Here is a 14,141-nt window from a genome sequence, read left to right on the forward strand (position 1 = left end):
ACCTTGTGTGCTGCCCTGCAGGCTGCCACCTTGTGTGCTGCCCTGCAGGCTGCTTGAGCGGCAGGCTTGCGAACTTATCGAACTTATTAGCCACATCAGCGGCTCCGACCTATTAATAAACTCCGCGTTCAAATCCTATAAAAATAGTTTTATGCATTTGTGGCGCCCACTGGAAAACATAAACACTGGATATCTCAGAATATTGAAGTCAGCCCCCACAAAGTCAAAATCCTGGCTCCGCCCCTGCTGTTATCTAACATGTTATTAAGAATGGTTAATACGTTGTTTTTAAATTAAACAAAGATTCCTCAATGCTCTTGTCTTTTCATGTTTTAGAGTAGGTTAGATGTTACTTTTGCATACCTCCGCAGGACCGAGGAGATGTGAGGGCTCATAGCGCCCGAAATCTTCAAGTTACTGTCATGAATAATCTTTATTTTTCTACCTACGTGACTTTACCGAAAGAACCAAATAGTATGGATTCCTGCAGTCACGAAAGCTTCAAATCAAGATTACGGCCATGCAGTTGTTTTTGTTTCGTTTCTATTTTCCTCATTGCTGCACTTTATTTTGTTGCTGTTATATTTTATACTTAACCTCGGTCTCTTGAAATCTCACCTAATTAAACAAAATCATCTCGAATTAGATTTGTTTTGGTCAGTTACTCTGCATGCTTTAAAAAATTTCTGCTTCACCAAACACCCTACAACCCAAAGGCAGGAAACCCCCTACAAGCCACTCCCAGTTTGACACGGCTGATGATGCCGATGGCATCCCTAAGCCCCAAGTATCACCCCCCGTCCAGTGGCACACAACTATTTTAACTGTTATCCCATTAGTCTGGTAATCAAATAGATGCTCCATAGAGTCATTGATAACTTAGACATAGACAATGTTTTGATTTAAAGCTTTCGTGACTGCAGTAATTCATATTCTTAGTTCTTTCGGTAAAGTCACGTTGAAGGGAAACAATAAAATATATATAATTTTTATTGTTTTATATATATTCTATTATTTTATTGTTTCCTTTCAACGTGACTTTACCGAAAGAACTAAGATTATAGACAATGTTATTTATGCTGGAAAATCCCGATGAGCTGTGGAGATATTTCCACAGGAGTGAAGAATTCAGCCGAACTCCTTTTACACATTATACATGCAGGATTCCTAATACCTGCTGAGCTTTTTGAGATTCGACAGGCTGATTTGGATCAGCTTAATTTCAGCCGGGTTTGTCCGACTCACTGGCCCCTGGTCCTGGTTTGGCTCCCCGACCCAGATTGAGATGTCGTTGTGTGGGAGCAGCGCATCGCGGTTGGTTTCGTTCTGGTTCGGCAGGTAAAGTAACCAGTCGAAGTCAACCCATGCCGTTGGCTCTGCTCGGATGTGCCGGTGGATAAGGGTTTTGTACAGACGCACGCACACACGTGGCTTCAGGTTAATGCGTGTAGGTTTATTAGCGTCAAACCAACCGACTAGACCGCACCACCGAATCCCACCGCCCACCGCAGCGCAAGCAGCCGACTCTGCCACAGACCACTTTCACAATCGCGGAGCACCGGTCAGTCCGTGTCAAGAACGCGACAGAAGTGAAACGTGAACAGGAAGGGGAGGTGGGCCCAAGCGCCAGTGGTGCGGCTGAGTTAGGGTTTGGGATAGGAGTAGCATTAGACCCTGATTGACTGGTTAGCTCGTGTGGATAGAGCTCAAGGTATTCCCAGTGTCTGATTGGCTAGCGTGCTCCGCACCCTAATTGCTCGTCCCCTCCTACTGTTTACCAGCTATTGACGTTTCACTGGAGCTCTTTTATTGCTCTTCGCCTTTCAGTGTTTGGTGGAGACGTTGTTTGATGTGCGCTCCAAACGTGGTCTAGTGGGGGCGCGGCGGGGCGGGGGCGCAGCCGTCGGTGGTGTGTGGGGACTAAGGTGCCCCCCTTCCTGCCACGATCGGCGTAAAACCTGTCACCCCTAACCCCGGACATGCGGACACAAGCACGTAGTGGATATTAGCCCCAAGTGGAAAGGAATTACACATTTCGCTAATGTACATGCTGCAGGGAGCCTTGAGCTTTGCGTTGTCGAAGGAAAACTCGGGTGGCGTTCGGAGTGTTTGGGTTTTTCACGTTGCGTTCATTTGATCGATCTCCGCACGTTTTTCCTTTGTTCGTGTAAAAAAAAACGGGACGACGGCTCGCGGTCAAAATCCGTTCGCCGCTCATCCCATGAGGGTCGACGAGAGCGCTGTGGAAAACACGCACACACAACAGAAAAACAAGGTCATCGTCCAGCCATCGTTCACGCCCGTAATGCCACAAACGTTCCAATAGGAGGTGACAACAAGAGTGCGTCCCTAACCCTAACGCATTGATGTAAGACCCTCCCCCCTCCCCCTTGAGTGTACCCTGGGTATTGCAGGCGTGCGTCTTACAGCAACAAGGACCTTAGTTCAATTCCTGATTTGGGTGCATTTCTGCGTGCTGTTAGTATGTTGTACCCCTCTCCTGCACGGTTTTCTCTGGGTTCTACGGCTGCCTCCCATAGCCAAAAACGTACAATGTCCTTGGTGATGGCCAAACATCCCAATGCTGGACCCTCCTGAAACTTGAGTTTTCGGGTTCAATGTGGCTTTCCTGGGTAGATGAGTCATTATTTTAATAGAGTTACGATACTAATTGTGCCCGTGGTCTCGGGTCATGATACGAAATGTCTGTTTGAAATTCGATCAGTGAGCAGGGCATCACCCCGTGCAGTAGAGAAAAGCCCGCTGAAGCAGATATCACAGAACTGCTTCTGAAATTCCTTCGAGATGGTGGTTAAAATGTAATATTTTTTAAGTCTCAGAGCCAGATTAAGTGACAAAGCAAATTACATATTATTTTTTTGGAACAGTCATTGGTGACCGGACTGAAACCATTAACTCCACTACACTTGAGAATTCAATTCAACCAGAATTGGGCCCAGATCTCAGCTGTGCCGGCTCAGCATCTCTGACCCCCAAAGCCACACCCATACAAAATTACCTTCAAGTGATGCCCTCTTTAGTTAATAAAAATAATCATCACATTCGTCAGTGTTTAGTTTCAATGTTTGCTGGTTTACTCTTTTGTCCCGGTGTTCATCTCACCGTGTCCACCTCCAAAACTGGTGCTCATGCTGCTGCTGCCTCCACCGCTGCTGTAATTTCCGAAGGAGCTACTTCCAGCACCGCCGCCAGAGCTGAATCCACCGCCGCCAGAGCTGAATCCACCGCTGCCAAATCCACCGCTAAATCCACCACCGCCAGCACCACCGCCAAATCCACCACCGCCAGCACCACCGCCAAATCCACCACCGCCACCACCCAATCCGAGACCCAGCCCGAATCCGCCAGAGCCGCCACCGCCGCCACCACCACCACCACCACCGCCACCACCCAATCCGAGACCCAGCCCATATCCACCACCGCCACCGCCACCACCACCAGACATGGTCGTGGACTTGGACATGGAGATGGTGATGCCGCCCCCGCTGCTGATCCTGCGTGGCCACAGGGAAGGGTGCGGGTTAGCAGGAACAGTGGTAGTGGTGGAAAGTGAGTCGGTTGTGCACACTCAAGTCGGGGATAGCAGACTGCATTGATGTTGGGTCACAGTACAATACAACAATGGGATTTGCAGCACTGCCCTCTGCTGATAATATAGTCCGACAGAACATCCAAGCGCTACTCAGGCTCAAGCCTGTTAGCTTCCGAGGTCAGATAGGATTTCGTGCATTCCAAGTGATTTGATCACAGGCTATCAAAGAATGACGCTGCACTGGTGACAATTGCAACGCCTTTGTCCACATCTGAGTGAGCAGTTATGCAACCAGATAACTCTGGAAATCACACAACTCAATCATCGCCTGCAACCGCTTTGTCCGCGTCTGAGCGAGCGGTTGCACAGCGAGGAAATTGAACAGCCCATCCAGGATCATGACGACCAATCGTAGTTCGCAATGTCACATGACGATGAACTGCAATCGATGCAAATCGCTGAGCAGATCGCTAGGAAGTGGCCGCTCGGCAACTGTTTTGCAGAGGCAACTTGGTTGCATGCAACTGAGTTATACATGGTGCAATGTACATTTTTATTACCGTTTTAGTTGAAACGCAACAAGAATCTGGACATTGCTGCTGGTGAGCTGGGTGGCCAGTTTACTATTGGTGTCAACACTGCCAGTGGAGCTGACTTTTACTTGAAGACAGCAGCAGGAAGAGCAGAAAGATTCACAACAGCAGGGACGCGTCACCACGATAAGGTCGTCAAGGGGACCTCACCTCGCCTCCTCGCTGTCCAGGAGTTTCCTGTAGGCTGCGATCTCAATGTCCAGCGCCATCTTGTTCGCCAGCAGTTCCTGGTATTCCTGTGCGTACTGAGCGATTTGCTGCAGGTTGGGGGGGGGGGGGTCAGACGTCGCGGAATGCCGTTAGACAAAAATGTAAAAAATCTACAAGTCCAAATTGGATAGTTATTCTATGGGCGTGTGGCGGTGGTCACCCGGCATGAAGTCATCACTCGCACTGCACAAGCGAAACAGCCCCGTGCAAAATGGGTAGTGTGACGTCACTCGTGCAACATGGCCGCCGGGACGTCATTGTTTTATGCTTCAGCCAGTCTGTGGCTGAGGTAAGTACATTTGCGTTATCAATGTTGATCATATTCGTCAATAATAATTGGTAATAACATGAATAATCACGAACTTTTATTTATTACCGATTAACTTTTTAGCTACTTTCGACACAAGAGTGGTCCTGACCACTCCGGGGTTCTCTGCTAGTGTCACGAGCTTCATTCGTCTTAACTCGCGAAAGGAATCGGAGTTGTAGCAAGTCGTCCCGAGGCTATAGCGCAACGGGCAAAAGTTATGCTGGTTGTCGCAGACACCCCTGCTCACCTTCTTGATGTCGTCGAGCTCACGTTTGAGCACGGCCAGCTTGTCCTGCCACTGCTCCAGCTGCGCGTGGCCGTTCGCCTCTGCCTCCTGGATCTGTGTCTCCAGCTCCGCGTTCTGGTGCACGCGGCGTGGAGACGGAATCGGGATTGAGAACCGAGATCGCCAACGATCAGGATGGCAATCTAAACTAAACTGAAAACTAAGCTGTTTTTACTTGACCAGCTAATGCCCACTGAACTAGATGGCTCTTTTTCAGAAGCGACCTGGCTATCACAAAACGATAACTCCACGATGTGGCTTATCACGTGGGCAATTCATAGCAGCCAAATATACAGCAGCAGGCGTAAGGGTCGGGATCGAATCCACGACCTCCTGCGTACCAGGCGAGGTAGTTAATATCTCCTAGCCACCGTGGTGCCGAAATCAAGACTGAGATCGGGGGAGGTGGGGAGTGGGGAGATCGCGCACGTCAAAGCGACAGCGAAGGCATTGGGCCACGATGACGCACGGTGGCGCAGTCGGCTGAAAAGGTGTCTCGGGCCATTTCCTTACCGAGGGCTGAACGGGACTTTCAAAATTGGCCAAGCTGTGTGACCCTATATTGGGATGTTAACGAGGTGTTTTATGCATGTGGGAGAAAACTGCAGTTTCCAGAGAGAACCCCATGCATGCCGAGGGGTGGGGGAGGGGGGGGTAACACTCAATTCCCCTATATATGGAGTGCAGATGGAAATTAATCCACATTCTGTACTGCCAAAATGTCCCTAGCCAGCCAGGAGGTGGCGACCTCAAGTTTGAGGTGTGTGATCCACCAAACCTTACTGCATTCACAGTGCTGGAATACAGGCCACGCATGGCCACCACATTAACACACACACTTAAGTCACTTCTGTCACTGCTAAGAGGCCCTTGCAGATGTATCTGCTGTTTGGTCAACACGCGAATCTGGCCTGAGATACTTTTATTTTGGGGCTAATTCCATTGTTTATTTCATTATTCGCAACATTAGAAACCTCGGTTGTTCGTGTACGAGTCTGACGGTCAAAGCCCCGGTGCTTAGGCAATTTTCAACGGACAGAATCGAGTAAAATCGCGTTGGGACTGCAGGGAACTATGGTACTGAATATGACTATTGTACTTCTTACGTTCTTTCACCCGCGCCAAAAAAACCCAGAGAATGACAATTTTTCGCGGTGCCGATCTTATGCCGTTTTTTGTTTGTTACAATTCTCTTAAAACTGCCGTGAGAAGATAATGACGTTTCATTTTACAAGTGGCTCAACGACGGACGACCCCAGAAGGGACGATTGTGGAACGCGTGTCTGGTCTCGCTTGGGAAAAGGCGCGCTTACCGCCTCCCGGATCTTGTCGATCTCGCGACGCAGGCCATCCATCTGCATCTTGAGCGAGCGCAGCTCCTGCTTAGCCTCGCCGAGGGCTTGGTTTCCGGGCTGGACGGCGCCGACCACCTGTATGATCTGCGGGACAACGGTGGTGACAGCAACAGCGGGGAGGGGGTAGGAGGAGGGAACATCAAAACGGGCAAATGGACGAGACGTGAAGCGAGGTTGCACGGTGGCGGGAATCCCCCGTCCGTTACTGAAGCAGCCCTGGGGTGCGGCCTGTAACACGGAAATGTTAAACTGGGACATCCAGATTTTTACAAAGCCTCATGGGGGACAGACGGATGGACGTCCCTGCCAAATGGAGATGTTTGGCAGCTTTGGATTCAAGTGCAGAATCTAGAGGCCCTTATGTTTCCAAGTGTCCTGGACAGCGAAGATTCTTCGCGGCTGCACTTAACAAGGATTTGAAAGTGCTACCCCTCATGTCCCTGTGTCCCCATGTCTTCCCGTGGTGTCTCTCCATGTCTCCTCGTGTGTGTGTGTGTGTCCCGTGTCTCACCCGCGACTGCACGGATGAGAAGGCGTCCTCCTTGCTCTTGGAGGCCAGGGCCTCGTAGTGCGCGCGGACCTCGTTGAGCGCCGTGGTGAGGTCCAGCGCCTGGTTGTAGTTGTCCACCGTGATGGAGACGGCGGCGTTGGTCGAAACGCCCATGAAAGCTGACTGCACCTCCTTGACGCGCTGCACAGATGGATTGAAAGAGGAGGAGGGGTTTCAGGAGGAAAATGGTAAAGGGGGGGGGGGGGGGGGGCTTCGGGTGATGATGATGACTATGATCTCATTCACTACTAAGCAGATAATAAAAGTAATATTTACACATCTCATCAGCCACTTGCTCGTCTGGGAGTGCATAATTTCAGAAGAATTGGTTAAACAAGCAAACTCTAGACCAGTCTTGACACTCAGTGTCTCATCAGCAGGGTCTGACTTGCTTGAACCTTCGCTGGTGAAAGTCCCTTGCTTATAAACATCTGGCAGTTTACCAGCACTGGTTCAAGCGAGCCTCGCGCTACTGTTTACTGCATGACTTTGCTTTTCCCCAAGCCTTCAAAAGGATACGTGCTTCACCCGGTTACAGAATAGGTGAACTGTGAGATGATGGCGATGATTGATGATGAAGGTGGTGATGCTGGGGACGAATCTGGTCACGATTATGATAATTTTGGTGATGATGATTGTGTGAGGCTTCACAAACCGCGTTGTAGAGTTTCTTCATGAGGTCGATCTGATCCTCCACGCCCTGCACCTTGGTCTGCAGCTCCACGATAGAGAGGTATGTCTTGTCCACCTCCTGTGTGGGCACCAATGCAGAGCAGTGCATAACGAAGTCCACCACTATCATCAACAACATCGACATCACCTCAAACATCGATACCTTCATGTCCACCCCAACCTATACATCCACAAAATATCCATCACCACCATCACTTCAATCATCAGCACTTCCTTTTCTATCACTCCCTTACAACCATCTCGACCTTCATTTGCACCACGACCATCTCTTTACTCCACCGAAACTACCATCACACAACCTCCTCCACCACCTTCACCACCATCTCGTCCACCACCACCACCACTACCATCATCTCCACCAACGCCACCGTTATCTCCACAAACACCACCTCCATCACCTCAACCAGCACCATCCCAACTTCACCATCACCTGCACTTCACTATCACCACCACCTCAATAATCACCATCTCCACCACCTCAATTATCATCACCACCTCCACTTTCTCGGTGCTCACATCTTTCAAGGTGTTCCACTCGTTCTCCAGGCTCTTGTTTGACTCCGCCTCCTCTTCATACCTGGCAGCAAGGATGAGGTAAAGAATAATGTGAGCTCCACAAACCTCTCCTTCATCCCCATACCTTCCACCCACCGCCCTCTTCTCACGGGGACCAGGGTTATCTCCTTATCTCCAGTGGCCAGGTCAGAGCGGGTTTACAAAGTTCACCCAAGTAAGCACTTAAGTCACACAGGAGCACGTTTTCAAAGTACATCCAGAAATATTTGAAAATTGCCAAGAAATGTTGATATGGCCACACCCATTGCGCATTGGCAAAGTGCACCCAGAAATATTGGTACGGCCACACCCAGTGCGCATTTTGAAAAGTGCACCCATAAATATTTGATTTGATCACCTTTTATGTGGATTTTCAAAGTGTACCCATGAATAAAGGTATGGCCAAACCCAACAGCACGTTTACATAGCTACACATATATATGTAAATGTGTGGCAACTACGAATAACACATCTTAAAAGCATACCCAGTATGGTATGGTTATATTGGAGAATGTGTTTAAAAAGTGTGCATTTTCAAGGTGCATCCAGAAATATCGGTACAGCCACACTTACACAAACATGTGCATCATTTTCAAGGCTTCTTGGAATTCCGTCATTCTAAGTGGCTCTATTAAAATCTAAGTTGAATTTTACGAGGCGTTTAATTTCCAAAATGCACTCCAAAAACATGCACTTCAACACACTGAGGCTCCATTTATAAAATACACTAAAAAAAAAGAAAGTTATGACCACGTCCAAGAGCTCGTTTTCAAAGTGCACCCAGAATTCCACAGCCAATGGCGTATTTTCAAAGTGCACCCAAAAATAAACCCGCAGCCACACCTAAAAGCTCGTTTTCAAAGTTCACCCAAAAAGGAAGCCATGGCCACATCCGACATTTGCAAAGTGTACCTCAATAACTAAGGCACCCGCAAACAATACTACAGCCTGAACCAAGAGCTCGTTTTCAAAATGCACCCAGGAATATCCACACCGAAAAGTACACTTACAAAGCGCGCCCAGAAATAACTTAACAAATAGAGGCGGGAGCACATTTCCAAAATGCACCCAGAAATCAATGGTGCAGCCACACCCTAGTGCACACTTACACAGTGCACCCAGACATCATTTTACAGCCGCGGACAAGAGCACATTTTCAAGATGCACCCAATCGGTGAGTGTGCGGGGCTCTTACTTGGCCGTGTACTCCTGGATCACGCCCTTCCAGTAGTCGATCTCGGCCTCGAGCGCCGCTTTGAGCTGCCTCAGGCCATCGATCTGCGAGTTGAGGGCCCCCGTGACGGAGCCGATGAGCACCGTGGTGTTGGCCGGGCCGCCCGAGTCCGTGTTGGTGTACATGGAGATCTGCGCCTTCAGGATCGCATTCTGCTGCTCCAAGTGGCGCACCTGTGGGACGACGGGCGGGTGGGCAGGGGTGGCAACCGTGGTAATGGTGGTGGCGGCATGGTTAGAGATGTGCGGGTGGTAGAGATGATGGCAGTGGTCCTGTTTATTTAACACGTGAATATGATGGTGGTGATGATAACGTATCCTGGTCAGCACACTGGCGGAAGATCCGTTTCTCACAATTCATCAGCTGAGTCTCGCATCTCGTCGCGGGCATCACTTCACCATAACTCCACAGTCTACCAAATCCTCAACTAAAGGGGGCCCTGATCCCCGTAATAGCTCGCCACAGGGGTCATTTCATGCCCTATAGTTTGGAAGGGGGCCTTTGTGGCTGTGAGATTAAGGGATTACTGTGGAGATACTGAGAGGTCACCGTTACTGGGAATTCAGGGGTCCCTTTATTTGAGGAATTCCTGTGACTGAAAAATCATGGGGACCCTTATCTGATCTGGGGTTTCAGGGGTGCGTCTATGGGATGCGTAGTCCGGCGAGATCAAGACCCCCGAGTCTGTCCTATCAACGTGGCCACACGTCCCTGCGGAGTGTCTCGCTCGTCTACTGCGTGGAGGATGAGCTGTAGCCGAGGGGATTGGAGATAAACTACAGCCGAAGGGCTAGGACGCCCAGGTGCCCCCCATCCCTCGTACCTTATCCACGAACCCGGCGAAGCGGTCGTTGAGGACCTGGAGCTCCTGCTTCTCGCGGATTCTGGTTCCCTGCACCGAGTCGATGGAAGGGAACGAGGCCGGGTCCACCTCCACCATGCCGGGTCCCGCGCCCAGCAAGCCAGAATGCACCGACGAGACGGTGTGCGAGGTCGACTGCAGGAACGAGGGGTTGACCCCGTACGTGCCCACGTTGATGTTGGCGCCGACGCGGTTCCTGAAGTTGGTGGACAGCAGGCGGAGAGCGGCGGACGCACCGCCCCCCCTCGCTCCGAATCCGCCGGCTCCGAAGCCACCCGCTCCACCGCCACCTCCTCCGCCGTAGCCGAACGAGAAGGAGGACCCGCTGCCGTAGCCGCCACCGCTGCCGTAGCCGCCACCACCGCCGTAGCCGCCACCGCCACTGCAGTAGCCGCCGCCTCCTCCGAAGCCGCTGCCCATCCCGCGAGCCAGACCTACGCCGCCAAACTTGAAGGAACGGGAGCCACCGCCGCCGCCAAGGTTGGACAACACCCCGCCAAGGCCGGCACCGGAGTACTGAGCTCCGTAGCGCACCGAGTGCACCGTGCGTGAGGAACGCGCCTCCGACATCGTGGTGGTGGTGGTGCGAGGGAGAGAGGGAGAGAGGTCAAGGAGGTAGCGGTGCTGGTGGAACTGGTGGTGGTGGACGATACGGAGGTGCCACTGCTAACTCGGGTAGAGATGAGGGCGCCACTGCTTGTGCAGTTGGCTGAAGAGGAGGAGGAAGATCGAAGCCGGAGGAAGATGACGGAGTTGATGGAGGGGAGGTGATGGAGCAAGGTAGAGCAAGAGAGACCCACGAGTTGTGTGGTCTCGACCCCGGCACCTTTTAAAGGCTAAGTTCAGCCCCAGGGAAGGGGATGGGCTAACCGCTGCTTTCACGGGCGGGACATTTATTTATTTAATATTAATGCTATTTTATATATTTTTTTACCTGGTGTTTAACCAACCCCAGTTATTTATTTTTTACATGTCATTATTTTCTTGTCCGTGTAGGAATGCGCGGTGTCTATGACAGTGCACGTGTGTGTTCGCCCGTGCCTTCACTGCGCTACCGCCACCCGAGTTCGATTCCCATTCACGACCAATGACGCTGACAGTTAACATTTGAACCGCTCCTCAAATGGATATCGTGTGCGGTGTAAACATCGCCTTGAGGGAAACAAAGACGGCCGGGCGTTGTGCTGGCCATCCGCCCCCTCATGTGCCGGCTTTCATAGGTGCTCGCTAACAACACTTGCCTCACCAGTGTGTTAAAAGCTATTCGGGGGACCTTTGTATTTGCACTTTGCAAACTGCACTTGCCCAAACAGTCTTGTTATGTGCAATGATTGAATGTGTGTGTTTGTGATTGAATGTGTGTGTTTGTGATTGACTGTGTGTTTGTGATTGAATGTGTGTGTTTGTGATTGAATGTGTGTGTTTGTGATTGAATGTGTGTTTGTGATTGAATGTGTGTGTTTGTGATTGAATGTGTTTGTGATTGAATATGTGTGTTTGTGATTGAATGTGTCTTTGTGATTGAATGTGTTTGTGATTGAATGTGTGTTTGTGATTGAATGTGTCTTTGTGATTGAATGTGTGTTTGTGATTGAATGTGTGTGTTTGTGATTGAATGTGTTTGTGATTGAATGTGTGTGTTTGTGATTGTAAACGTGGGCGCGCCTGCATTTGTGTGGGGAGTGGCAGCGTGGTGGTTGGCACGCTGCGCTGCCAACCCGGCAAAAGACAACCCGAGTTCGACTCCCGCTCATGGCCAACGCCAGTGACGAGCATTTGAGCCGATCGACTCAAATGCAGCGCCTGGTGCGATGCCTTCAACATCGCCGCTGTGGAGACAAAGACGTTCGCGCGTGGCGCTGGGCCACACACCAGCCCCTCGCGTGGCCGGGCGGTCGTCTCATGTGGGCACTGCTGGCGAGGGACAGCGGTCTCCTCTTCCACGCCGAGTGTACGTCTCGGAAGGGTCTGGGCGTACCCACGCTTTCTCCACCGCACGCGACCTGCCGATCACAGACTTTGCTGTACCCGTTTATACTAAATTACTTTTTATTGTGCCAGGCAAGGCTCACTTGATCGATATCACCTTTTTTTCAGACGCGACCTGGCCACACATGATAGCCCAACGAAGTGACTTATCGTGTGGACATTTTATAGCAGTCAAATACTCTAAACGCGTGGTGATGTTTATTCTAAATGTGGAGGGAAAATCCGGAGGACCCGGAGAAAAATCCACGCCACCACGGGGAGAGAGAAAGAGAAAGACACGCAAACTCCAAATACACAGCAACAGGCGTCAGGGTCGGGATCGAACCCACGACCTCCTGCATACCAGGCGAGGTAGTTAACATCTCCTAGCCACCGTGATGATGAGAGAGACACGCAAACTCCAAATACACAGCAACAGGCGTCAGGGTCGGGATCGAACCCACGACCTCCTGCATACCAGGCGAGGTAGTTAACATCTCCTAGCCACCGTGATGATGATGAGAGAGAGAGACACGCAAACTCCAAATATACAGCAGGTGTCAGGGTCAGGATGGAACCCACGACCTCATGTACACCAGGCGTGGTAGTCAACATCTCCTAGCCACCGTGGCGCCCCATGCTACTGGGTGGATAGAGGCGGGGCTGGAGATGTAAGAAACTTGGCACATTGTTTCAGCTACCGCGCCAGGAGATGGAATCGAGCGGGCGACTCCAGGATTGTGTCGGCTACCTTAATTTATTCGGCTAAATGTAAGTTTTTGCGCGTGCGTCAAACCGGTAACCGTGTAGACCGGGGGGGGGGGGGGGGGGTAGGATATACAAACTCCACTCGCACACACGACTGCAAAGCGGGGCGAACATACAATCTCCACCCATAAAGGCGCTTGAGTCGGGAATCGAACCCGGGGACTTCTTACTGTGAGGCACGAGCGTTAACCACTGCTCCTCCGCGCGTGTGAGTGAATGCGTGCGCGTGAGTGCGCGTGTGAGTGAGTGCGTGTGTGAGTGTGTGCGCTTGAGTGCGAGTGAATGCGCGTGAGTGCGAGTGAGTGCGCGTGTGAGTGCGTGCGTCTGTTTTGGGCGTGGTGCTGGCCACCCAACCCCCTCGTGTACCCTTCAGGCCTTCGTGGGATGCTCGCTAGCAGCACTTGTCTCTCAAGGCTATACGGGGGGGCTTTGTCTTGTGTGTGGGGAGTGGTGGGGCTGTAGTTAGCGCTTTGGGCTATAAATCCGGCGATCCGATTTTGATTCCCATTCGCAGCTTTTATGAGTGATGTTTATCTAAGCCGGTCTTGTGTCCCTCTAGGTCAACTCAACCTCAAATAAGTACCTGGTGCGGTGTGTAAAAATCGCCAATGGGGAGACAAAGGCGGTCGGGCGTGGTACTGGCCACACCAACATGACCTGGTGGAGCCTTCCAGAAATGTGGAAGCTTACTTGAGTTAGGACACACTAAACATCGACACCACATTCACATCGACACCTACACAAACACAACCACGATTCGCCACTAAGTGACTGTGACGTCACCACGGCGCCTGTGCCAGGCCAGGTACACTTTGAGGCTCGCTGACAGGTTACGAGACAGACCCAGCAGGTGCCATGGGTTGGATAAGATGACTGGTAGATGCACCAGCTTGACCCCCTACTGTGCCAACTTACTGAATTTTTGCCGCCCGGCGCTCCGCTCGTTGTTGTGAACGTCGCTCTACCTTCTGTTGTTGTTGGAGGGCGACTGCCTCCAACTGCGCAGTAGCGTCCTTCACGAGCCTCCTCCACAGAGGACGATCTTGACACCGCTGGTACCAGTGATCGGCAAGTGCACTCAGCTCCACATCCTCCTGTACCGCATCAGTCCATCTCCAGCCCATGTCGTACCTGTTTAGCCCCCTCTATGCGGCCAAACAAAAGCTGCTTGGGCATGCGGTGGCTGGGCATGCGGGCTACATGG

The 14,141-nt window shown here is 51.2% G+C and overlaps 1 protein-coding gene across 1 annotated transcript; it reads right to left on the bottom strand.

Moving 5' to 3' along the window:
- Positions 1–1,432: 1,432 nt before the first annotated feature.
- On the bottom strand, positions 1,433–11,026 carry LOC116955544 (thread biopolymer filament subunit alpha-like). The gene is made up of 10 exons (XM_032976678.2): positions 10,163–11,026; positions 9,301–9,512; positions 8,067–8,127; positions 7,513–7,608; positions 6,819–6,998; positions 6,266–6,391; positions 4,914–5,027; positions 4,297–4,403; positions 3,124–3,515; positions 1,433–2,240 (listed from the first exon to the last, which is right to left on the bottom strand). The coding sequence occupies exons 1-10, from the start codon at positions 10,769–10,771 to the stop codon at positions 2,215–2,217; spliced, it is 1,923 nt and encodes a 640-aa protein (XP_032832569.1). The 5' UTR covers positions 10,772–11,026; the 3' UTR covers positions 1,433–2,214.
- Positions 11,027–14,141: the final 3,115 nt, after the last annotated feature.

The sequence above is a fragment of the Petromyzon marinus genome, chromosome 60 (assembly GCF_048934315.1).
Source record: "Petromyzon marinus isolate PM22_M1 ecotype Great Lakes invasive population chromosome 60, UKy_Petmar_22M1.pri1.0, whole genome shotgun sequence".
NCBI classification, from domain to species: Eukaryota; Metazoa; Chordata; class Hyperoartia; order Petromyzontiformes; family Petromyzontidae; genus Petromyzon; species Petromyzon marinus.

What these genes read in the sequence shown, in the direction of transcription:
- LOC116955544 (XM_032976678.2), bottom strand. Translation starts at nt 10,771, where the DNA reads ATGTCGGAGGCGCGTTCCTCACGCACGGTGCACTCGGTGCGCTACGGA. An exon ending in TCGACAAGATCCGGGAGGCG is followed by an intron (nt 5,028 to 6,265) that starts GTAAGCGCGCCT and finishes CGCGTGCACCAG; the next exon opens with AACGCGGAGCTGGAGACACA. An exon ending in AGCTCGACGACATCAAGAAG is followed by an intron (nt 4,404 to 4,913) that starts GTGAGCAGGGGT and finishes CCCAACCTGCAG; the next exon opens with CAAATCGCTCAGTACGCACA.